The sequence below is a fragment of the Podarcis melisellensis genome (assembly GCF_964234715.1).
Source record: "Podarcis melisellensis genome assembly, chromosome: 14".
In the NCBI taxonomy this organism is placed as follows: Eukaryota; Metazoa; Chordata; class Lepidosauria; order Squamata; family Lacertidae; genus Podarcis; species Podarcis melisellensis.
In genome coordinates this window covers 25311230-25337110 of record NC_138546.1, presented here as the reverse complement: position 1 = coordinate 25337110, position 25881 = coordinate 25311230, and the positions used below count along the sequence as shown (strand labels likewise).

Below are 25881 nucleotides of genomic sequence, written 5' to 3'. Positions count from 1 at the left end.
TAGGGAAGGAGTGCATGCACACTTTGACATTTGCCCTCCCAGCCACCTTGTGAGGGAGCCCATCATTCCCAACAGGAGGCTCCCCAAGGTGCTAGTCCACCACAAGCAAGGAGCCCCAGCACAGGGGTGTGGCTGTGAGGTCTGTAGATAGAAGAAAGGGACCCAAGCCCACAAGGGCACCTCCTTACTCCAGGCATGGGCTGCCAGCTCCTCTCCCTGCCCCCCATGTATCCATTGCCTCTGCCCAGTTGAATTGATGCAATTGTATAAGGGGTGGGGTTGTGTAACGATAACGGTATTAGAAACCCATCTGCCACTGGAGATACCTGAGCATCTCTGCAGGCAAATTGCAGGATTGCAAAGGGAAGGGCAGAAGCGCTGGGCTGTTTGGCTTCAAGCCCTCTAGCCCCCTCCTCTCTCTCAGCCACTGGCTGCCCTTGGAGAGCTTTGCTCCCTCCTCGCATCTCTCGGCCCAGGAAAGGGGAGGCCTGGGGTGAAGTTGGCCTCTCTCCCAAGCTGCTTTTGTCCTGGCTGCCAGGGCTTTGCCTCCCTCCTTTTGCAATGGGTGCTGCTGCTGCCGCCACCGTTTGCTTGGGACCAATCCAGAGCCACATCTTGGCCACCCTCCCTCTGGGAAGATGAAAACAGCCACTGCCTTTCCTCCTCCCCCACTTCCTCCCCCGCCTCTCTCCCCCCCCCCCCACTTCGCTCCGCTGGGCCCCTGATCCTCCCCGTGCTGATGCCAATGCTCATTGACCCACCACCTCGACCCTTGCTAGTTCCCGGGGCCATTCTCTCATGCTCCTCCGTTGCCATGGCAAACCAAGTGGCAGGCATTCATCACGGGTTGCCGTGGTTACTGCTGGACGGATGCAGCGAGGAGGTCCTCGAGGGGGCTCCTGAGCAGAGTCCCACCTGGACCCTCTTCATCCTCCTCTCCCTCCTGACAGCTGTGTTTGGGAGGAAAGAAGCCTGCTCAACTGTCTCAGGGCCCCAAAGAAGGGAATCAGGGGGAATCCTTTTTGTTTAGGGCCAAGCCTGTGCATTGAAACCCTCCTCCATCTCCTCGAGTGCTTGCTCCTCTTGCTGCACAGTTTGTTTTCCTAAAGTGAGGGGAGAGGTGATGTTTCTGTGTACTCCCTTTTTGTGCAAAGACAGGGTGTGGATGGGCCCCTGCCAGGGCTCCCAGTGTCATAAGACCATAAGAGTTGAGAGACCAAATATCTGCACTGAGTTCAAGGCAAGAGTGGGAGATCTTCCTTTCTGAATGTCACGTGGCGGTTCCTGCCATGATGCTCAGGAACTGCATTATATGTGAACTGGAAGGCCACAGGCGCCATGTTCTCTGCCATGAGCATGTCTCTCCCTCTCTGCTTCTCCCTTTAAGATGCAAAGGCCGAGTGCTGGGCATGAGCAAATGATTCCTTCGCCACCATCCTTGGCAGAGCTGCCACTCCCCACTGGAAGGGGTGGGGGACTTAAATGCAGGCAATGCCAAAAGATTTCTCCTTCAGACAGGGCTTCCCAGAGCTCAGGGGGCTTCTTAATTCTTAGAACCACCCTACAGGGGTGCTGTGGTTGCTGGAAGTGGAAGGGAAGCAGAAAGAGAGGGGGGGATAGAGTTCTGTGCAAAGGTGACTTGGGGATTCTCATTTCCTGAAGTACAGCCTCTGTTTGTTCAAAGTGATGGTATCCCACCCTTTGCTTCAGCTCTTAGACCTCTCAGGGCAACTGACTTGTGAAATGAAAGCTAATGGAGTACCGTACTTTTTTTTGCTGTGGTTGGGGATACACACATCTCAGGCCCTGCTGGGTCAGCATCTGGAGCCTTGCAGGGTCTGCCATGACCAGTTGGCTTTGCATTTTGCTGATGAAGGTGCTCATACTTGTTCCAAGGTGCTCTGGGTGGGACTGTCTTTGAAGGTGGTTTTGAACCTGTAATGGTTATAGAAAGTGGCAGCTGAGGTTATATCACACCTATACTGTACAGTGGTACCTCGCAAGACGAATGCCTCGTAAGACGAAAAACTCGCAAGACGAAAAAGTTTTTTGTTTTTTGAGTTGCTTCGCAAGATGAATTTCCCTATGGGCTTGCTTCGCAAGACGAAAACGTCTTGCAAGTTTGATTTTCAATGCATTCCTATGGGAATCCGTGCTTCGCAAGACGAAAAATTCACAAGACGAAAAAAATTGCAGAACGAATTAATTTCGTCTTGCGAGGTACCACTGTACTGGTTAAAGTGACTGCCTGTTCATTCCTGTGCCCAGTTCAAGGTGCTGGTTTTGGTCTTCAAGGTCTTAAACCATTTAGGACCAGGTTACCTGTAGGGCTGTTTGCCCACCTGAATGTTGAGATCAGCGCCTGAAGTCCTGAGGTCTGGCCTGCCAGTAGGAGAGGTTAGATTGGTGGGCAGCAAGGACAGGGCCTTTTGAGTGGAGATCCCACATCTCTGGAAGCCTCTCTCCAGGGAGAGATGTACATCTTGGACACTGATAACCTTTAAGGAAGCTCTGAAGATGTTTCTGTTCCAGCCTGTGTTTGATTATTTCATATGCTGTGCTTGAATTTCTTTTAAAATTAGTGGTTCTATTGAAATTGCTGCTGTCTTTATGAGCTTAAAACAGCATGTGAACAACTTTTAAAAGGTGGGTTATAAATATTTGAATAAATAAAAACTCAAAATACAGCGCAACAATACAACACATACCGTCTTTAGGCATTACTGCCCTGAAGAAGAAGCACACACATAATGGAACAGCACTGCCAAATCATTGCTCGGCTCCTTCTAGCTTCTCCGTCGTTTGACTGCTATTCCTGAAGCAAGGAGCTTCCTGTGCTCATGGAGGCTCCCCACATATGCTCCTCCAGTGCAGGAGGCTTTCTGCATCAGAAGGAAGGGACTAAATACAGTGGTACCTCTGGTTACGTACTTAATTCGTTCCGGAGGTCCGTTCTTAACCTGAAACTATTCTTAATCTGAAGCACCACTTTAGCTAATGGGGCCTCCCGCTGCTGCCGCGCTGCTGGAGCACGATTTCTGTTCTCATCCTGAAGCAAAGTTCTTAACCCGAGGTACTATTTCTGGGTTAGCGGAGTCTGTAACCTGAAGTGTCTGTAACCTGAAGCATATGTAACCCGAGGTACCACTGTAGTGCCTGAAGAGGACTTCAGTTAAAACCAGCTCCAAAATATGTTGGGTGAGCAATAAGAGCATCTTTGCCTGCCACCCAAAGGACATCAACACCAGACGAGAGTCTTGGTTGCAGGTGCTGAGGTGGACACTGGGTCCTCTCTCTCTCTCCACAGTTGCCACCCACCGGACCTCAGAGAGCTTCTACTGGAGGGCTCAGGTGACAATCATAAAGTCGAGGTGGGCTTATCTGTGAGGAGAAGGAAAGATCCACAGCTGTGCTTGCCTGATATTGCAAAGCTGCTATTACATAAAAGCCCCCAGGGTGGCTTCCAACAGTATAATTGAAAACAGACACACGTAGCAATAAATATAAAACCAGCAGTAATAAAAAAGAAAGCAGCAAAACAAAACAAAAACCCATAGCCAGTTTACAGCTTAAAGCTGTAAGGAAATGCAGAAGTCCTTTGCCTGGCACTGAGATGACATCAAGCCTTTAATGGGCAGCACTTTGAGTTGTGCCCAGAAATGGATGGGCAGCAGCCTGGTGGCCAGGGGTCCTCTCTAGAGCCAGTCCTAGCCCAACAGCTGCATTTTGTCCTGACATTTCTGGGGAACCTTCCAAGGCAGGCAAGCAGGCCCATGTGCACCGCAGATTGCAGCTGTGGTTTAAGCTAGGAAGCTTCAGCTCTCTAATTATTCTTGATGGAGGGGTTGAGTTCTAGTCTGAAGAACATCAGAAGAGCCTGCCTGCAGCAGCTGGGTCACACCACAGGTTCACCTAGTTCTCTGTCTTGTTCCAAACCAATGTGGAACTCATAAGCAAGCAGGCCCTGAGCCCTCCTTTGCACTGGGCAGCACATTCCGTTTGGAAGCAGAGCAGAGCTGCACACTGGCATCTTAAAGCTTATGTGATGCAGGATTAGGCTTCCCAGGTCACCTTCTGAAAGGCAGAGGGCTCGGCCTAAAAGTGCACCCAGGGCAGAGGCAGAAGAACCTTCAGAAACCATCTAGTCAATAGCATATTAAAGAAGAAGAAAAAAACTGGCACACAATTAAAGCATTAAGAATTAAAAATAAACATGTCCAAACAAGCTGACCAGGAAACTCCGCTCAGTACAGGGGTTGCCATTTGCAAGTCAAGGCCCATAGAACTTTCTATTGTTGGTTACAGCTTTTGTACAGCCATAGACAAGGAATTAATCCGTTTATTCTTAGGTGAAACAACTTATATACAAAAAAACTCTAAAATATTAAACCAGACAATTCAGCAACAGACAGAAGGCAGGAAACGCATTCAGCTAATATTATAGTCGCCATTTTAATTTATTGTCTCTTGTTTGTTTAACAAATATAGATATATAGGATGCTCAATCAAGTGGTCCCCCACCTCTGCCCCGCCCCAAACCATGGGTCTTGGCATCAGGATCAGCATGGGAGAGTTCCTCAATAAATAGTTACTGGGGAAACTGGAGGGGCAAGAAAGACTAGTGGGCATCAATGGAGCTGTATGTTGGGAGACTGAAGACAGATAAGAAAAAGCACTTCTTCATGCAGTGCTTAGTCAAACTACAGAAATTGCACCCAGACTGTGGTAAAAGAGGGTTTACTATTTTGGGAGAGGGGAGACTGCAGCACTGGGGAGCGGGCAGGCTGGCGAGGCCCCCTAGACTTAGAGGCCTGCCCTCGCATGAAGTCTTGGGTTTGCAATTTTGGGAGAGAGGAGACTGAGGCACTGGGGAGAGGGCAGGCTGGTGAGGCCCCCTAAGTAGGCTTCAGCCTATACATAAATCTGGCACTGCCACTGGGACATGATAACCTTCAAGGCTCCACCCTCCAAGGCAGATGCAGTCTGTGTTAAGAGATTCTGCTCATTCAGGATAAGATTTTATATAAACAAAATCAAGGAAAGGGGTGTGATCCCTGCTCGGGAGTGTTGTAATGATGGTGTTGATATTTCATGTTTTACTTCCACCCTGCTGGTGGAGAGAGAGGCATTCAGTGGTCCCTGACCCAGGCAGCTGTTAGGGTGGACTCTCAGCCATTCACTGCTGATGCACCAGAGGGAGTTGCAACCCAGGAGGAGAAGGAGGTCAGACTGGGCAGAGCCAGGTGCCCAGGGCAGGCTCAGAGCAGCGGGCCAGTTGCCAGGGGAACAGGCAGGAGCCTGTTGCAGGCCTGCCTCTCTGAGGCTGCCCTGCTGGTTGGCCCCACAGCCTGTGTGTCTCTCCCTCTCTGTTTGCCAGCCCTGCCTGGGCGCTCTGCCAGGGCGGGGTGGGCACTGTGCCCAGGAGAGCATGGAGATTAGCCCAGAGTTCAACAATGCCCATAGGGCAGAGGAGCTGCCAGGGAGGTCTGGCCCAGTGCGGGGGGCATGCGGACACTTCCACCCCTTGCTTCTCCCCAGTGGGGTGTTCGTGAGATGCCCCCATTCAGCCTAGCTCCTGGGAGAAGCAGGCATGGAGCCCAAGGAAGAGTTGGAAGGAGAGGGAGGTGGAGGTGGGGCTGTCTTTGTCATAGTGCCCCGGAGGGAGGGAGGTTGCCTTGGGCCCAAGAGGCTCTTTTGTTTTGGGCTGCAGTTTTGGGGTTGGCGGGGGGGGGGCACCCATGGGTGCTAAAGCTGTCGCGTGCTTTGGTTCGATGGCACCGCCAGGCGAAGCCCCAACGAGGGTAGCTGCCGAGCTCGGGATTGGGGCTTCAGTTTTGGAGGGCGGGAGAGAGGAGGAGAAGGAGGAACCGCATGGGGGTGGTGCGGTTCTGGGAGAGATTAGCAAAGGGACGTTCAGGGCTGCTTTCAACGGCCGGGGAAAGATGTTGGGGCGGGGCCGGCTCTCGGAGCTTCACCCACATCTCCTCCTCCTCCCTTTCCCTCTCCCTCTCCCTCTCTCTCAGGTCCGGACCTGTCTCTTCCCGAGGGAGGGGGCGGAGGCGCGGCCACTCCCGCCCCGACGGGGGAGGAGGAACCAGAAAGAGCAGCAGTCCGAGCAGCTCCGAAGTTTTGCAACTTGATCCGCCTGCCTGCCTGGTCGAGCGAGCAAAGCCTCCGACGCTCCGCAGCCCGCCGCTGCTGCTGCCCAGGCCCCGCTCCCCTCGGACCCACTGCGCCATGGGGCTCCGGGAGTCGGCGCTGCTGCTGTTGGGAGCGCTCCTGGCCGCCGCTGCCGAAGAGGAGCCGGTGCCGCGCCTGAGTCTGCGCCTCGGTAAGCCTGAGAGGTCGGGGGCGGCCCAGCCACAGCGGAGGCCCCGTCGAGGGATGCTCCTGGCCGGGGAAGCGGCGGGGGACCGGACCGACGCTGCTCTCTCGGCCTGCCCCTTCGGGGTCTGGTTGGGGGCGCGCGCTTATATTTCACACTGCTGGTGGGGAGAAGGAGATCTCCGCGGGCTGATGGGGTGTTTTAGTATCTTGCGGGGGCTCGAGGGCGCGGAGCCCAGGGTCTTTTCCTTCTGCTCTTTGTAAAGCACCTCGAATACTGACACACACACCCCGAGAGGCTCCGTGAAGAGGTTTTCCCTTTGAGCTTCTTCCTCGATGTGGTGAGGACTGCCATGGCACTTTTGGTCTCCCCACTGGTGTCCGAAGCCTTGAAAGGGGGCCACAAAGACCATCCAGCCTTTCTCAACCTTGGGTACCCAGATGTTTTTGGCCTACAACTCCCATCATCCCTGACCACTGGTCCTGTGAGCTAGGTATCATGGGAGTTGTAGGCGAAAAACATCTGGGGACCCAAGGTTGAGAACCCAACCTCTCTCCTTAAGAAAGGGTTCCTTGACTGGAGAGCAGTGCCGCTCCATGAAATCAGGAGCTGGGCCTGATTTGGCCCATGGCCGGACTGGGTGGCCAGCATCCATATGAAAACTACACATGTCTTGCACCCTGGTGGGTGGGTGGCATCAAAAGCATCCTGGCCCGGGGTTTGTTACCCTTGTTTTCCAGCCCATCTAGTGCCAACCCCCTTTGATCCAGTGGGGGGGTTTGGCCAGGGGCTCCTGAGCATGTCCCCAGGGAAACTGTGGCTTCGGACAGCTGATGTCTGTGTGGATGGGGTCTTTTGGAGCTGAAGGGGAGTCCAGCTGACCCTGCGGCAGCCCTGGGCTGAGCCTGAGAAGGGGGCTCCCTGTCCCCTGGGCACTGCCATTCATTGCCAGAGCAAGAGTAGCTGCCAGCCTCTCACTTTCCAGGGGGTCCTACAGTGACTGCCCCAACATCTCTTGCTCCATAGGGCCTGGGCAGTGAAGGAGGTCCTTCCTCCCCTGGGAGGTCACTGCAACCACTTCTGTGGTCAGTCCAGGCCTCTGCTGCTACCCCACATCCACAGCAGTCCCCTGCAGTCCCCACTCTCCCTGAGCTGTGTTTTTGTTGCTCCTCAGACCAACAGGGGGCAGGAGGAAGAGGAGGGACCTGAGCACCCTCCCTCTCTCAGGTTTGTTTGAATGTGGTGGGACCTGTCCCAACAAGCTCTTCTGGCAACTGCATTTTGCTTCAGTGGAGCTGATGAAATAGAGGCTGGGTAGCTACTGGGGACCTCCAGAGATCTGGGGAAGGATTGGGGCCTTCTCCTGTGCATGTGCCAGCCAGGTGCCAGCTGCAGTGGGTGACCCGAATGGTCCCAAGAGACTCACCTGTGGCTGAAATACTTTCTTTTGTGAAAACCATTAATTATATGGGGAGATGGTTTATGGAGGGGATTAGTAGCAAAGAACTGCTTAGAAAAATTGGGTATAAGGCAAAACACCTAATCTAGAGGGCAGACTTTGGGGTGGCTGCTATTTCCTCCGGCCTTGGTTGGGTGTGTGCGTGCAAGAGGCAACAAAGTGCTGTCTCAGCTTGCAGCTTGCTTCTTCCAACACAAGGCCAGGTGTGCAGGTTGAGTGGGTTTGAGGAAGAGGCACCTGTCCCTCCGACAGCTGCCACATCAAGTGGCAACTTGCCCATAGGAAGCGCTCATCACAAGACACAGCCCTATGTGACCTCAAAAACAATCCCTTCTGATAAGGATGCTTCACAGGACTTTGTTTAGGAATAAGCCACTGGGAAATGAGATGGGCTCACCTGGGTGCCTCTACCTGGAAACGCCTCTTGCTGACCAAGTAGGGGTTGGAGTTTGGAAGACTCTGCTCCCTCTTGCTGTTACTCCCCTCACAGAAGCCAGTTGGCCACTCCAGCAGTAAGGAAGACCTGTCATGTCCTGGAGGACCCAAGCTGGAAGCATCTGCAGTCAGTTCAGACAAGCTGTTGCATCTCCCTCCCTCCCTTCCCACAGCTTGCAAGGGAAAGAGGGGGCAGTTTTTTTCTAGCGAAGCTTCACAGTTTGAAGTTCAGGGCAGGTGCATAGTTAAACTGTGGAACTCACTCCCACAGGAGGCAGTGATGGCCACCAACTTTTTCAGTTTTTAATGGAGGTGACTTGTCAATGGCTACTAGCCATGACGGCTGTGCTTTGCCACCACAGTTAGAGACAGCAATGCTTCTGAATGCCAGTTGCTGGAAACTGCAGGCGAGGGAGGGGGTGCTCTTGTGCTCAAATCCTGCTGGTTCCCAAATCCCACAGGCACCTGGTTGGTCACTGTGAGAAGAGGATGCTGGACTAGATGGGCCATTGGCCTGATTTTATATTCTTATGGAGGCTTTAAGAGATGATTAGACAAATTCATGGAGGAGGATACCAAATTCATGGTGCCAGTGGCTACCAGCCACAATGGCTATGCTTTCCCTCCGCTGTTGGCAACAGAATGTTGCTAAATGCTAGGTTGGGGAGAGTTGCTACCGTTGCGCTCAGGTCTGGTTGGAGCGTCTGGTTGTCCATTGGGGGAACTGGGTGCTGAGCCAAATGGACCCCCTTTGGCCTGATCCAGCAGCCACATTCTTCTTAGGACCTTGTACTCAGTGTCTATGGAGATGCTGAACCCTACAGCACCATGTCCTGAATTCCTCTTGCTTGATCATAGGTGTGTGTCCCTAAAGGACTGTGCATCACAGCCAGTCCTTTCCATGGACACCGTTGTCTTTTGGCTGCGCCTTTGGACTCTCTTTTGCTGGTGTAGGAACTTGGCAGCCCAGTCCTTCCCCTCATATTCACTCATTTCCTAGAGAGCTGCTGCAGCAACAGAGTTGTCTGTGTAATACTTTGGAGTCCAGACCAGGAAATTCCTGGATTGGATAGACTGGTGGGAGTGGCCCTCTGCCAGCCTCTGCCCCTTCTGGGTCACAAGCGAGGGCGAGAGATTGCCCAACCCTGTGACGAGGTATGGAGTCACAGATGCGTGCTCTGCTGGTGCCCACGGATCACCATCCTGCGGAAGCTGGCTCATCCAGACTGGCAGGTAGGTGCCTGTTCCCCAGCAAGAGACAAGCCTCCCGTTCCCTGCTCAGCTGTTTCCCTCTTGCCTTTCCCATAGTTGCACTATCCATCCTCTGCTGGTGAATGTGAGCTGGGGCTTTTCTAAGCAGTGGCATAGCGTGGGTTGTCAGCACCCGGGGCAAGGCAAGTAATTTGCGCCCCCTAACCCGAGGATTTGCGCCCCCTAGTCCGTGGATTTGCGCCCCCTAACCCTAACCCCCAGATGTTGTGCCAGGTGCGGCCGGCCCCCCCCTGCACCCCCCACACTACGCCACTGTTTCTAAGGGATATTCAGAACTGTGCAAGTGCTACGTGATTGTAGTTTGCAACACACACCTCTGCATTTTCTCTGTGAGTGTGTCCACACACACTGTTGCTTGGAGTCCTATTCCAATGGCATTTGGAGGACAACACAAGAGTAGCAGAGAATCCTCAGAAATGGGAAATCTTGCAGCGCTAATGCAGAGACGTTTTATATTCAGGCTTATTTATTTAGTTCATTAAATTTATATAGCGCTTGATTGTAGAAAACCTTGATTGTAGAAGTGGTTGACAGAAAGAATGAAACAGCAAGGCCATTAACAAAGCAATTAAAACATTCAAAAAATTAGAAAGCAGCAATGAACTAACAAACATGTCTGGGTATGCTTGTCTGAACAAAAATGTTTTTAGCAGGCGCTGAAAAGAGTACAGGGAAGGCGTCTGCCTAATGTCAATAGGCAAGGAGTTCCAAAGTTGTAGGTGCTGACACCCTAAAAGATCAAGTTACTATAAATGTGGAACAGATATTATGTGCCGCCTGTAACAGTGCCATTTCGTGAGATCAAAGTGGTCAAGAGGTCACATATGGGGTAAGGCAACCTCGCAGGTAGACTGGTACCAAGTTATTAAGGGCTTCATTTGTTTAGTAATTGTAACACATTGAACCTGGCCTGGTAGCAAATTGACAAACAATGCAGGTCTCTGAGCACATCTGTTATATGCTGGCCCAGTCTTACTGTCAGTATTATGCTGCAGTATTCAGCTTCACACAAGCGATGTTATGAACTCAAACAAAACTATGTTTGGAATAAGAGATTTTTTTAAAGTCAAGGGATGCACGAACGTCAGTACAACGGAGCTCAGCTGTTCCACTTCCCAGTACACAGACTATATTGGAACCAGGAAGTCAGTTCTTAGAGAAATAGTAATCTTTGGTATCACAGATCCCATTCATCACTCAGAGACGAAAGTGTTAGTAACTTCCCAGGCACGTGGTCAGATTTGTTAGCTAGTTTCTTCCTGCTTCTGGGAGGCCACAGGGCTGGAGAAGTGGGGCAACTGAGACAGGCTGGAGGAAAGCTCTTCTCTCTTGAGAGACACAATCGCCTTCTAGGGCAGTTGCAGGAGCTCCCAGTGTTTACAGAGGTGGCCTGCGTGAGCTGCTCTCTTGATTGGAAGACTTTGCTGTCGCTCTGTGTTGGAGTGGGGAGGGTCAGGCATGGTTCACTCTTGTTATATGTCAGGAGACAGAGATCATGTGTGAAGAGGGTGACTTCAAGAGCTTAGAACATCCTTCCCTGGGGCCTCCTTGAAGTCAGGATGTGGCTGGCTTCTCATTGCAGTGACAAATCTAGGCAGCAGATTTCTGTAAGTTGAACAGTGTTGTTCCTGAATGTTTATCGTCTTGTAGTATTTGGAGGAATCTTGGGGCCCTTCCAGATGAGGGTGTCATGTTGCAAATGAGCCATTCAGATCCAGTTTCTTGGTACATTCTCTTCCATACACTGTTTGGGTATTTGTTACTGCACATTCTGGTGGGCAGAGATTGATGGAATATATTTGTGCTATTCTGGACATGCACACAGGTTTTTCTGTACCTGAGCACATGCAGGTTGTTGTTTTTTTAAATAATCACCAGAAGCACACAAGCAAATGTCAGCAGCTGTTAATTATCACATTTCACAACAGGCCAAATGGAGGGCTGTGCTTTTGTCGGGGAGCAGTATCTATTTCCATTTTAGTTTTTAAAAAATAATACTGAGGTCTTGCACAAGAGTGATTTCAGGTGACAAGGAGAAGTGGAGTTGAGTGTCACCAGCATATCAATAGCACCTCACTGCAAATCCCCTGTTGATGGTATCCAGCAGCTTTATAAAGATAATGAAAAGCTGGGGGGGAATATTGTGGGACCCTCAAAGCACAAATGCAACTGAGTTAAGTGGAAAACTACCACGGTATCTTCTGAAACTGCCTCTGCAGATAGGAGCAGAACCTCCATGTCTCATGAGTCCCCTATTCCCACTTACAGGTTTGGTCCAGCAATACACTGTGGTCAGTGATATCAAAAGAGATCAAGAGTTTTAGGAGGGTCAAGAGAGTCACAGAGGTCATTTATCAGGGCAACCAAGGTGTTTTCAGTACCCAAACTGAGCTTACACCCAGCTTGAAATGGATCTAGATCCTCAGTGTCCTCCCAAGATGCCTGCAGCTGAGTTTCTCCAAGTCCCTGCCCCAAGGGAGTATCTGGACAGTAAATGGCCATATGTCTTGGGTCCAAAGTGGATTTCTTAAGATGTGGCTGCTCAGCCACCTCTTTCAAGGCAGCTAGGACTACCCACTCTCTGAAAGAGGTGTTGCTCATCTCTCAGACCATCTGGCCCAAGGATCAGCATTTTTTTTTCAGCAGGGGGCCGGTCCACCGTCCCTCAGACCTTGTGGGGGGTGGACTATATTGGGGGGGGGGGAATGAACAAATTCCTATGCCCCACAAATAACCCAGAGATGCATTTTAAATAAAAGGACACATTCTACTCATGTAAAAACATGCTGATTCCCAGACAGTCCGTGGGCCGGATTTAGCCAATGCCACTCATCCCCTGGCTAGCGGTCAATAGCCAAGACGGGATCAAGGGTGTGGCCAGCCACACCTTTGCCAGATTCTTTATCCACATCCTCAGGCTGCTTCAGTTGAAACTGATCCCATAAAGAGACTAGACACCTTCATAGGAGCAGCATCCAAGTTGGTCAGGTTCACAGTGAATACGAACCACTTTAAGACACAAATGTTTCACGTTGCTTTCCTTCAATAAGGTCCCTGCTAAGACTGCTCTGTTTTCAGTCTTCCCTAGCTTGGAGCTGTCCAGCTCACATCAAGCCCAGCCAGCACAGCTGTAAAAGAAAAACATCTGGAAGGCACCAGGATATTATTATTATTATTATTATTATTATTATTATTATTATTATTATTATTTTATTTTGCTATAATCCTGGCACCACCACCCTCATAAAAACACTTGACAGTTCATGTCTCTATACTGGAAGGGATCCCTTCAACTTTGAAACACTGGGGCACCTCTTGAGGACTAGAGTAGTGTGGAGACTGCAGTGACTGTGTTTGCAGAGGGGAAGAGAGATGGGTGGCCTGATCAGGCTCTAGGGTTCTAGAAGAGCCCAGACTGCTCACTAGATGCCCTCACTTTTTACAGCAGTAACATAATACAACTTCTGCATGATACTTGAATTTCAGAACTGCACAAGTATTTGGAGGGGGGAGTGCAAATCTCCTCTCTCCACAGAACATCACACTTTGTGTCCAAACCCCATTGGAAGGTAGGTTGGAGGAGGTTTCCTGGTCCTCCCTGAACAGGTGGTTCTTCTTCTTCTTCTTCTTCTTCTTCTTCTTCTTCTTCTTCTTCTTCTTCTTCTTCTTCTTCTTCTTCTTCTTCTTCCAGTCACTTTGGCTGGCTTCTAACATATATAAAAACATAATAAAACATTACACATTAAAATATGATGGACTCTGCCTTTCTCTGTCCCATGGTGGTCCCCACGGACCACCTGAATGGGTAGTCTGAGACACTCCCTCTGTGTCCCTTGTTAAAATTTTTCGCAATGCCTGCAGTGGCCCTCTGAGATGTTGGCTGTTTTCTGTGTAAACACAAGCTGGCTGTGTTATCAGTGGGTTTGGGAGGCGTTGATTTGTCCAGCTGCTGCTGTGGCCATTCAAGGGGCAGGAAGTCATGGGGCAGCCCAGCTCCAGCAGGCAAATTCTGGTAATTCTCCTTCAGCTCTTCATGCCTGACCTTCCCGCTAGCTACACTGTGCTTGCGCCTCTCAGCCGTTCTGTTGCACTGCCACTCAAACTTGCTGTTATCCTTCTCTATGAACACTTGCAGAAAAGCAGGGATTTCAACAGTCAGCTGTTTTTCTCAGGGATGAGGAACATGTGCCCCCTCCCCAGAAATGGTTGCACTGCAATTCCCATCATCCATGAGCCATGCTAGCTGCTGGGATTTGAAGTCCAGCACCTGGGGGGCTTCAGTTGTTCCCCATCCCTGCTGGACACCCATGTAATTTTATTTCTATTTATTACAAAATTGCATTGCTTAATTTAATAAATGTTTCTAAACTATACAAATACTACCACTCAGAAAAATGTCCCAAAACTAGAGAAAACTAAAACTAAAACTGAGCAATCTGCAAAACAGAGAACTTTGAGTCAGAGTTCAAGACAGCTTGAGTAAACATAAAGTTTTAAAAGAGTTGTTTAAAGGTCATTCCTGTCTACTTCTCACAAATTACCCAAGGGGAGGGCATTCCAGGGGTTGCAATGGCTTAACAGACCTGCTTCCATGTTGTTACCATCAGCTGGTCATGAGATGACCAGGAAAGCATCCTCATAGATATAGGCTTTGGGAATATTGGTAAATTTCCTTCCCCAATGGGTTGAAATTTTTAAATGCCCTCGATCAGGTCTGACTAATCTATGGGCCTTCCAGATGTTGGACTACAACTTCCATCCTCCCTGACTGCAGCTGATTGAGGACCACAGATACACTCCACACCTGCTCTAGGTCTTTGGCCTGGGTCTTCCTGACACCCCAAGCTGAAGTGGCCGCCTCATACTTTGCCCTGCCCATCTAGGCTAGCATCCTGTTTCCTGCAGTAGCCAAAGAGATGCCTTCAGCCCACAAGCAGGACATGAAAGCAACAACTTCTCTCCTGGTGCAGGGGAGGGAGGCGGAGTGCTGCTCCCCAGCAACTGGTATTTAGGCACAGTTGCATATAGCCATTATGACGGATGACTACTGACGAATGATAATACTTCTCCTCTTCCTCTGTGAATTTGTCCCTCTTTTCCATAGCACTGATTTGGGACTTTCAGAATATTCTGAATTGAGGTTTTATTTTAGGGATGGTGGGAACCCTGCCCTGATCGAGCTCTTCTTTAGAATGTTGATTTGACTTACATTTAGTAAACAAAACTTGTAATTTAATTTTACATTTGTAGATAGACGGACAAACACTTCAAATGTGTTTTCAATAGCCAAAAGTAGTTAAGCTGAAACATTTGATTGTGGTGGGGAGATCAATAAAGGGCACAGTGTGGTTTATATTCAAATGAAGTAAGAGCAATTCTTGGAAACTGATTTTATGGGAATACTTACTTGTAAATGTCTCAAGAGATGTCAGCTCAACAGTTTGAACTTCCCTTTTATATTAAATTTGGATTTGAAGGGAATTTTAGCCTGCTTGAAGAACTGAGTGGAATAATATCTGCCCTTCCTATGGAGAGTCACCTGAAAAAGTTAGTTGCAACTTTGACTTTAAGCTGCGGCCTGCCACTGTGCTGGTGCACTCAGCCAATTCATTCTCTTGCTGGTTAACTTTATGAAGCAAGGCATTTCTAAAGGTCAAGTTTGCATGGAGAAATGCAGCAGGGGGGAAATCTCTGCCCCACTTTATTCAGGTTTGGTGCCGTGGAGGAGGGCATTGGCAGGGAAGCCTAACTTTGAATTGTTGGTGGAAATTGTCAGAATTGGGACCTCTCCACCCTTCCCAGAATGTCTGTCACCCAGAAGGCGTCCATGGTCTCTAGAAAACAATGCAGCAGAGAACTCTAGCTAGCCCCTCTGTGATTTCATTGCTCTTTTACTGTGTTCATCCTCTCCTCCCCTCAGCCCAGCTAAACTTGTTCTCTTGGGATAGAAGGGGCTTTGCTGAATCCCACCCACTCATCCAGCCTGCCAAAAAGCGTTGTGCTGCCCTCAGCAAAACCCAGCCGGCTCACAGATCTCTTGCCAGGCGCAGCTTGTTGGCCCAGTCTTTGAATCTTAGAGAGAATCCCATAGGAGAAGCAACTGCTGAGCTGGAGGGAGATTCTGTCTAGCGCTTTGCTTTGCTTGGATGGGTCCCTTTGCTGATGCAGCTCTCTGTGCTATCTGTAAGCCTGCTTCAAGCTTAGTCAACACTTCAGGGCACAGTGGCAAGAGGCAAAGTGTGTGTGTGTGAGAGAGAGAGAGGCAGAGAAGCCTGGCCTGTGTCTTGCACCTCAGTTCCTGGCTTCCACAGTTGCATAACCTTTGCCAAGCTGGATCCTTTGGAATAAAACTCCCGCCTTCTGGCCATGGGGGCTGAGGCTACAACTTGGGAGTTGTAGTCCTAAACATCTGGAAGGCTATGAGTTGGTGAAGGCTGCCAGAGAGAGAGGGCGGGGGGAGGACATGACATCTTGCCAGCTGACAAACTAGGCATTCTTTGTGCCTCGGAGCCCCTGGGAATGCTGGCACCTAGTTGTGGGCCAGGGCCTCTCTGTGCTGCACAGAAGAGGCTGAGCCAGCTGTTCCTTCTCAGCCCAGCCTGACCTTCCTGCTGACAGAGCCCCAGGACTTCCTGCAAAGTTTGCCTTAGGGGTGCCCCAACTTTTTTCAAAGAGGGCCAGATTTGATGAAGTGAACATTGTTTGAGGGCCGACCAAAGCTGTTGACCTTTTTTTTTTAGGATTGAAGTTTTACCCCAGGAAATAAAAAATAAGCTGCCACAGGGGCCGGATTAAACCTACCTGTGTGCCACATTAGGCCCCCAAAACTGACTTTGGACATGCCTGCTTTATGTCCAGGCAGGTGGCAGATTCCTGCTTCTTGGGGATAAGGAAGAACAGCTTGAAGGACAGAGGGTGATGTGACTGGAAAAAGGGAAGAGAGGAGCTGGGCGCAGCCTGGTTGGTGTCTTCTCCCGCCCCCGCTTGGTGGGATGCTCTACCCAGGGAGGCCCACCTGACTCCGTCATGCTCAGTTTATAGTCCCTAAATTTAGATACTTTTGTCCCCAGGTTCTGGCTGTTTTGAAATTTAATTTCTATTATAATTTTTATTTATGATTTTCAGTTGTATACAATTCAACAATAGCTTAACAGTAGTTCTAACATTTCAAACCTCGGCTTACTTCCTCCTCTTTCTGCGCTTCCTTAAATTTATTTTCATCATTCCCTGCATATTTTATCTTAATTTATTCTTTTATTCATCTACCTTGATATACATTTTTTGAAACTGCCGGTTATTACAGTAATCCTGCCAATGTCTTTATCTGGTTACAGTTTGCTTGTAAATATACAACAAACAATTTCCATTCCTTTATGAAAAGTTTATTATCTTGATTTTTATTATCTTGAAATTAGATTTCTGACCTTTTCATACATATTGATGGATGGGCACTTTTTGGTATTTGGCTTGAGTGTTTCTTACACTATTCGTATTTTATGAATTGCATGTTGCTCTGAGGCATCTTTTGTGAAAAGTGGTGAATAACTCCATTAATAGATTGATGTTGTAGCTCCCTGGGGTTGGACAGAGCCAGCAGGATCTGCCCCCTGCTCAAATGGCTGCCCAGCCTCTGTCTCAGAGAGAGATCCTCACCTTCCCTCCAGGTCTTCACTGATGAGCCACACTTTTAATTCCAGAGTTTCTCTGAATGTGTTCCTACTTCTTCTGCCCATAATATCTATAAAGGCCCAGTGGTATCCCCACAGGCAGAGTGCCCTGATACTCTGGCCAGCTGCTTCTTAGCACGGCCGGTTATCCAGGGACAGTCCCTCTTCCAGTCCTCTTCACCTTTTGTCACACATTCAAGGGGTGACTCAGTTGCAAGAGAGCAGGTCACCTGAGGGGATATTGGGAGCTCCTTTGGCCTCCTTCTCTTTCCTCTCATTTGCCTATGATGAGTAATTAGTGGTGGAGACAAGGCAAGACAGACTCTTGCTGTCCCTTTGCCCCTTTTGTATCACACCTATGCCACCTGTGGGGCTCAAGGCCATTAGTCATCCTTGGGGGCCGGGCTCCTGCCAAAGCTCTCAGCTGGGAAGTCTTTGGGAAGAGGCTTCAGTGTCTGAATGTCCTCCCAGGTGTTCTTTTGATCCCTCACTGTACCTGTGAGATGCTCACCCACACAGCCCCACCAGTGAGACCAATTATCGTTGAATCTTTCTCACACTCACCTGTGTGGGAATGTTTTCCTTGCTCAGTTCATAGGAACACCAGTGCTCAAAGTGTCACCTTTCAGGTTCTCAACCAGATGTAAGCATTTTCTCCTGGCTAGGGCTGGCTGGCAGGTTTGAGATGAGGCTTGTATTGTGGGAGAGCCAGGTGGAATGGGAAGAGTGTCACAAGGCGAATTGATGGAGGTGTGCAGGCACTCAGGTGATTGAAGCATGGGGTGTTTGTGTAGCACTGCCTGTTTCAGTAGGCAGCTTCCAAACTTGAATGCAGTGGGGGGGGGGGATAAACAGTATAATCTGAAGGTGGCTGTGTTCTCTATTTGAAGAGCACCAGAGAGTCAAGTTTAAAGATGGAGAAGCTTGGGGGGGGACACATGCCACCTGGGCAGCAGACTGAGGGTGCTCACGTGGCCACAGACTTCCCCGTTATGCTGAGATGTAGTTTTATTTAAATGGCAGCAATTGTTTCTAAATTTGCATCTGTACATCTAAACTAGCGTATGCACATTTTATGCAGATCTGTGTCCTCTTTCTTTGGGGTGATGCATTTACTTTCCTCTTTGTTTTGGTGACCCATAAGTGGACCACCCCTCTGTTATCCTTTAATTCAGTGGTTTCCAAAGTGAGCAGTACCACTCCCTGGGGGGGCATTGAGATTACCTAGGGGGACACCAAGAGGCAACGGGATGACAGGGGCCCCCTGTCTATCAGACTTTGGAAAGCTGGTATCACCGGATCAAGTTCATCAATTTTGTTGACTTAATTAAACCAGCAGTTTAATTAGATTTTGAATAAGTGAGCAATTGTTACTGTTCTGAAAGTCACTGTGTTATTACCTTCCTTAGTGGATCATGCAAACAGCTTTTCTTAATACTGCTTTTTATAGGGTAAGGTAGGGGGGCACTGGGTTTGTGCAACCAAGGGCGGCAGCCTGAAAAGGTTTGGAAATCACTGCTCTAGTTTATTAAAGAGGAATTTACATTCCTGCATTGTGGTCCCTTCCAACTCTACAGTTCCATGATTCTATGAATTTCCAAACTCCCATAGCCTCTCAGCTATCAAAGGAGCAGCAGAGGCTCCTCCTTTCTCAGCCACAGTCCACAGAGCTGCAGGGAGATGGCTGTTGCCCATGGCTGGCTGGGAACAAACTGTGTGGCTCTTTGAGCCACGTGTGGTCTGCTCTGGGTTCCCTTGGCAGAGCCGGAGCACCAGCCACCCTCACCTACGCCAGGCCTGTGTTGCCACCCAGGAGGCAGAGCAGGGCTGGGAGAACTTTTCAGCCTTTTAGTGAAGCAGGAGCAGGAACGGGCTGGAACTTGTCCAGTGGCAAACAATCAGGCACAGGCTTGCTTGAAACACACAGAACAGGCTGTGCTGCAGAGCTGGAGCCGTGCAACAGGGAAGGTCACCCAAGGTCAGCTGGGTTGGGCTTCGCAATCCAGCACCGAGGCTGTTTCCCAGACTCTGCAAGCAAGCTCCCAGGGAGAGTCCCTGTGATGGGTGCCACACCCAGGTGCTCTGCCCTTCCCTCCCTCCCTTCTGAAGCTACACAGACCCTGCCAGCCTCCCCAGCCCTTCCTCTAGGCGTCCAGAGCATGGTAACTCTGGCTTACACTCCAAAATGAGAGGTCCTGGGGCTGAAAGCTGTGCCCTGGAGGCCTCAGCTGTGTGCCAGTTCAAATGGAGTTGGGTGCCAGTGCCCCACAAGGAGTTGGGCCAAGAATGGCAATGTGTGACTCACAGGGTTCCCCCCCCCAACTCAATAGGGTCCTATCCTGCACTGCAGCTGAATCATCCAGCAGTTTCAGGTACCCTCAGGCAGAGGTGAGTCATTTCCTATTAGCAAGAGCCCTGACTGGAAGCCACCTGGAGGAAGGGTCTTTCCCCCAGAGTCAGGTACCACCTCTTTGCTCTGAAGCGGAAGGGGAAAGGTGGAGGTGGAGGGGAATTTTGAGCAGCAGCCATCTCTGCCTTGGGGAGTCATTCCTCTTCTGTCCCTCACCCCCCCCCCAATATAAAACTCCATCATACATGCAAGAGGGAACCAGTAAGCCAGTTGTGGAGATTTTGGCATGTGCCACATAACAGCCTCTGGGAATGTTGCCTTGCCCAAGGCTGTTGTGGAGACGATGACACCACAAGCACCACCAGGAACCATAGAACTGTAGAGTTGGAAGGGACTCTGAGCATCATCTATTTCAGTCCTCTGCAGTGTAGGAATATGCAGCTGTCCCATATGGGGATCAAACCTGCAACCTTGCCATTACTGTATTAGCACAGAGATGGACATGAGAGAAAAGTAACGGCAAAACCTGTAGTGGGTAGAAAAGACTGGGAACAAATAACTCCTTTTGATGATCTGAAAAGGCTGGACTCCTGTATTCTGCCTTACTGCTCAGGTGGATTATTGAAACTCATTCACCTTTTCTGTATTTGTGTGTGGCCAATTCCCTGAGCAAAATGCTGCTCTTGGGCATTCTGCAATACTGAATATTGTTTGCAACACTCAAATGCCTTTTTGGAGTGTTCTGACCTGTTATGTCTACCTTGAGCTTTGTTGAATGAACTTTATTACGGTCACAGACCAGGATAGCCTTGAGCTTTGTTTTGACAAATGAAGTTGCAGTAGAGACATGCTTGATAACTTGTTGAAATGTGGCAGCGCTTTTGTTCTCTGCTTGCTGAGGGGGCAGGACTGCTTGGGACATTGGGGTTCAACCTGCCACTCATAGGCCATCTCTCTTTTCTTATCTCCTTCCCCCCCAGGCTCCCCCCTCCGGCTCTTGACCCGCTTTGAAGAGCCTGGAATCACCAACTACACCACGATGATGCTGAGCCCAGATGGGGGCACCTTGTACGCAGGTGCCCGTGAGAGGCTCCTTGCCCTCAACACCACCTCCTTCTCTCCTGGGCCACAGCACCAAAAAGTAAGTGCAGGGTGCCCACTGGCCACTTTAGAGCCCTCCCAGTTCAGATGTGCAGTGGAAATATACAGGAAGGACATCACTGGCTGACGGACTGGCTGGTTGTTTCTGTTGTACCTCTCAGTCTGATGGGACCAGCAAGCCCCTACTCATCCTGGAAGCAGCTTGGGCCTCAGTCAAGGAGCCAGTCCTCAACACTGGCAGCAGAGGCTGCCTCTCCTTCCCCCTCTGAGGGCTCCTAGCCTGGGAGGGTTCCAAACCATTGCCACACACAACTTCACTCTTTGGGTTCAGGCACAGAAACTGGCAGCCTGAGGATCTTGGAGCCTGTGGTCTTTCTAAAAGCAAGCTGTTTCAGCCTTTGATTGAGGAGGACAGTTTGGAAATGCTGGTCAGTACCCCATGGCCTTCCAGGTGCCAAAGGAGGTCTGGGCAGCTGCTGCTGTTGCTGCTCCTCCCCTTGGACCTGCCCCATGCCAGTTACTCTAGATGCCAGGGCCCTGCTCTTGGCATAATATTTGGGCCACTTAAGGGGGATGCTGGTGTTTTCCATTTAATGCATCTGCAGCCCTGGCACTGGACATCACTGGGCTGGCCCCTCTTGCAGCGGGTGAGCTGTCTTTTGGGGCAGGAGACTGCCGCAGCTGAGGTTCACTGAGAGGCCCCAGAGAGTACCAGTGGGGAAATCAAGGAAGATTGGGAAATCAAGGGTCCATTGGGAATGGGGCAAGAGGGGCACTGCTGGGGCTCACAGCCTGCGAAGGATGGCTCTGAAATGCCATTCTAGAAACCGCCCTAGAGGGAGGCAAGGGGAGTGCCTGGACTGAGCCTCCTGGTCACCGCCTCTCTTCCTGTCTTGCAGTTGCTGTGGGGGGCTGAGGAGGAGAAGAAGCGTCAGTGTGTCTTCAAGGGCAAAGACCCCCAGGTGAGTGCCCTACCAGACGTGGGTCTGCCATTCCTATGCCAGGGGGGCTCCTTCTGCCCCTTGGATTGGGCTGTGACCTGCTCAAGGCATCCCCTCCATTGCTGGGGGGCATTCTGAGTTAGGCGGAGCTCAAAGCTTTCCTCTTCTGTCCCTTGCAGAGAGACTGTCACAATTACATCAAGATCTTGCTGCAGCTGAACAGTACCCACCTGTACACCTGTGGGACCAGCGCCTTCAGCCCCACCTGCACCTACATTGTGAGTAAGCTTGTGGGGGGGGAGGCACACCTTGCTGCCAGTATGGGACCCCTCACCTTGGAGAATCAGAACTATCAGGTTGGGCCGACCAGCTCAGCTTTCACCAGCCTGCTGCTCTCTAGGTATTTCAAACTACAACTCCCAGCAGCCCAGCCAGTGCGGCAGTTCCCCCATCAACCCCTGTGTCACATGCAAGCTGGGGCTGATGAGGGTGGTAGTCCAGAGCACATGGAGGGCACCAGGTTGGCAGAAGCTGATCTATCTCAAGAGATTCTCCCATGCACCCTTCATTAGGATCAAGCAAATGCCCTTTGGAGATGTTTGTCCTGCCAGGAGTTTCCACCACCTCCCTGGGCAGCCTGGCCCAGTCCTGTATGGACCTTCTTGCACTGGATCAAGCCCCATTCATGAAGAAGCCTCCAGCTGCCAGTTGTGGGCAGACCCTGGCTGGAGTCCTGTTTTCTGGGAAGGAGCCACTGCTGTTTACTGCTGTAGTGTTGAAAACACACCTCAGTGCTCTCACAGGCCAAGACCCTGGCAGGATTTGCACCTGGAGGCTGTACAAGGGTCTTCTTGAAGACCCTAGAGTTAGAGTCTACATATTCGGGGAGCCCCAGCCCCTACTATTTGGGGTTAGTGGGAAGGGTTAGGCTAGGTCTTGTCTTCTGGCCTATTTGAGCCCCCACACCTTTTTTAAAAAGAAGAAATCAAAAGTTTTTGCCTCAACACCACCCCCAAATACGTAATTCCTGGCATCTTCCTCACTGCACCATCCTCCCCTTTAGAACATTCCAGAATTCAGTCTGAAGCGAGAGGCCTCTGGGAAGCTGTTGCTGGAGGACGGGAAAGGACGTTGCCCCTTTGATCCTGCATACAGGTCCACGGCCATCATGGTTGGTAAGGAGATCCTGGGTTATAGCCAGTGGCTGCCTCCCTCCATTCCATGGAACCAAGGAGGGAAGGGGCTGGGACACCCCCAGGACTGGAAGAGTCATAGAATCATAGACGGGGAGGACCCAAAGGGTCAACTAGTCTGGTCCCCTGCAATGCAGCAGGGAGAGGGGAGCCAGCCAAGTCTTTCTAGAGCATTGAAGAAGAGGAGACTGTCCCTGGGCGTCTGGTAAAGGGCTCTGAGGGTCTCCCTGATGGGGATTCTTTCTGGCAGATGGAGAACTGTATGCAGGGACTGTGAGCAACTTCCAAGGCAACGAGCCAACCATCCTGCGGAGTCACGGCAGTCGCCCGGCCATCAAGACCGAGAACTCGCTCAACTGGCTGCAAGGTGTGTGGGGTAGCATAAGAACATGAGAAGAGCCTTCTAGATCAGGCCCATCTAGTCAATCATCCAACCAGAGGCCCCAAAGGGAAACCCTGCAAGCAGGATCTGAGCAGAATAGCCCTCTCCCCTCCTGCGGTTTCCAGCAGCTGGTATTCAGAAGCATGGCTGCCTCTGACTGTGGATGCAGAGCCGAGCCTTTTGGCTAGTAGGCATCCATAGTCCTCTCCTTTGCGGAGATGGGTGAGCAGGGAAGCTCTGCTGCTCAGTGAGATGACTGGGGAGCATGTTTGTTGCCTCAAATGGCTCGGACATCAAGACCTTCACTGGCCCTTCCCATGGTCTTGGGGGCAGGAGTGAATTCACAAGAGCCTTCTTCAAGCCAAGGTGTCCTTCCACCAGTTAGACCCTCTGCAGCTCTGGTTTGGACTCGCCATTGGGATGGGGGGCTCCAAGCCTCTTCCTTGGATCCAGATCCATGGGATGAGGGAGCAACTGCAGAAAGGGCTGCCTCTGCCATCAGGAGGGCTGCAGCTCAGCAGCAGAGCACCTGCCTTGCATGCGGAAAGTCCCAGGTTCAGTCCCCAGGTAGGGGTCAGAGAGACTCCTGCCTGAAACCCTGGAGAGCTGCTGCCAGCCAGTGTAGGTAATGCTGAGCAAGATGGACCAATGGTCTGTCTCTGTATAAGGCAGCTTCCTATGTTCCTATGTGCCACAGATCCCTTCTTTGTGGGCTCGGCCTACCTGCGAGAGAGCCACCCGCCCAGCAGCCCCCAGGGGGACGACGACAAGATCTACTTCTTCTTCAGCGAAAGTGGCAAGGAGTTTGACTTCTTTGAAGACACTGTTGTGTCACGCATCGCCCGCGTGTGCAAGGTAAGGAGGGCTTCGTCTGTTTGGGGACCGGGATGTTTTTCCCCCTTTCCCTTTTTGCTCTTTGCAAAAGTTTGGAGAAGGTGGAAACCTCCCTTTCTGCTGAGCCAGGGCCAGCCTAAGACATTTTGCTGCCTGAGCCAGAGCAGTAAATGGTCCTCCCTGCCCGCTTAAGTCAAGGTTCATTGTGCCCAAGGCTGGCTGAGTTATTTTGGCGCCTGAGGCAGGAGATTCTACAAGCGCGTCTCCCTGGGAGAAGAATGGTCATAAACTAATAAACTAGCAATATGCTGCTGCCCTTGATGGTTCTCTGGGCCTGCAGCGTCCCCTGGTGCCCATCTCTTGCTCTCTCATGCCGTCTCTTGGCACCAGCAGGAACAGCAAGGGGCAGCTGGGAGGAGCTCCCAGCTGGGTTCAGCGTGGAAAGAGAGCTTAAAAAAAATTAAAAGCCACCTTTCTGTCCCAGGTGGAGAACTTGATTTTTATATACAACAGGTTTCGACCAGTTCCTCTCAAAGTTTTATTGAAGCATTTTTTATTTATTGGATTTAAATCCCACCTCTTTCTCCCTGGAGCTCAAGGTGTCTTACATGCTTCTTCTCCTCTTCATTTAATCCCCACAACCACCCTGTAAGGTAGGCTAGGCTGAGAGATGGTGATTGCCCCTAGGTTACCCAGTAAGCTTTGTGGCCAAGTGGGGATTTTGAACCCTGATCTCCCGACACTCTAACCCAGGAGTCAACAAACTTTTTCAGCAGGGGGCCAGTCCACTGTCCCTCAGACCATGTGGGAGGGCCGGACTATATATATATTTTTAAAATTAACGAATTCCTGTGCCCCACAAATAACCCAGAGATGCATTTTAAATAAAAGCACACATTCTACTCATGTAAAACCACGCTGATTCCCAGAGTGTCTGCAGGCCGGATTTAGAAGATGATTGGGCCGAATCTGGCCCCTGGGCCTTAGTTTGCCTACCCATGTTCTAACCCAGTGTTTCCCAACCTTTTTTGGGCAAAGGCACACTTGTTTCATGAAAAAAATCTCGAGGCACACCACAGCCCCGTGACCTCAGCGCGCAGCGTCACGCCGGGAGGGACATGAATTGCTAGCAAATTACATAATCACCTCCTTGAGGGCTGGCTCATCTTCTCCGAAGGCAGAACCCCATTAATTAACAGCACAGACTCACACCATAGCCAAGACGAGGGGGGAAAACCTCAGTCATGCACAGTCATGCACATGTGGGGGCTAAATGAGGACGAAGACCGGGCAGAGAGCAGGGTTCAAATCACCCCACCTGGCCAGGACAATCCCTGGGTGCTCCCTTGGGCCACTCGCCTGACCCACCTCGCAGGGCTGTTGTTGCGAGGATAACACGGGGAGAACCACGCGCGCCCCCGGGAGCTCCTTGGAGGAGAAAGCGGGCGATGAATGCAATGCACGAAATATATGAGAGGTGACCAGGTTTTGCAGGTGAGGGGCCCCCGCCAGCCTCCGCTTCCAACACCCGGCGCAACGACGCCGAAGTTTCCCCCCGGGCTCGGCTCGGGGAGCACCGGTGCTCCCCCCGCGGCTCCCCTTCGCCCTCCCGGCTCTCTCTGCCGCCCACTGGGCACCCCCCTCACCTGCCAAGTCCGGAGCGCCGGTGGAAGTTGCATGCATGCATGCAGGGCGCCGCGTTGCCATTGCATTGCACTGCACTCCATGCAACGCCTGCACGCATGCATTGCCTTGCACGCCTCCCAAGGGGTCTCCCCGCGGTCCAATGCGTCCCCTCCGGCGCGGATGCAGCATTGCAAAAATAAAAAACCCCCGACGCAGCCCTACCTGGGGGGCAGCCTCCGCCTCCGCCGCTCCGCCTCCGCGGGGATCCCCGGGCTCCATCCTGCCGCCCGATCTCT

General features: G+C 51.0%; 1 protein-coding gene across 5 annotated transcripts in view; it reads left to right on the top strand.

The window, feature by feature from the left end:
• SEMA4B (semaphorin 4B) overlaps window positions 1-25881 on the top strand; it is a 36009-nt gene that overhangs the window by 3871 nt on the left and 6257 nt on the right. The window contains exons 1-8 of one of the 5 annotated variants that reach the window (XM_081888134.1): window positions 5414-5484; window positions 6024-6331; window positions 20489-20649; window positions 21509-21571; window positions 21730-21828; window positions 22614-22725; window positions 22994-23110; window positions 23823-23980. In XM_081888134.1, the coding sequence (XP_081744260.1) occupies window positions 5429-5484; window positions 6024-6331; window positions 20489-20649; window positions 21509-21571; window positions 21730-21828; window positions 22614-22725; window positions 22994-23110; window positions 23823-23980 (1074 nt within the window). In that variant the 5' untranslated portion in view covers window positions 5414-5428. Of the gene's footprint in view, window positions 1-5413; window positions 5485-5538; window positions 5802-5856; window positions 6332-9361; window positions 9453-20488; window positions 20650-21508; window positions 21572-21729; window positions 21829-22613; window positions 22726-22993; window positions 23111-23822; window positions 23981-25881 lie in introns of those variants that run through there. The other 4 variants (XM_081888132.1, XM_081888135.1, XM_081888133.1 and 1 more) reach the window with 4 other exon arrangements.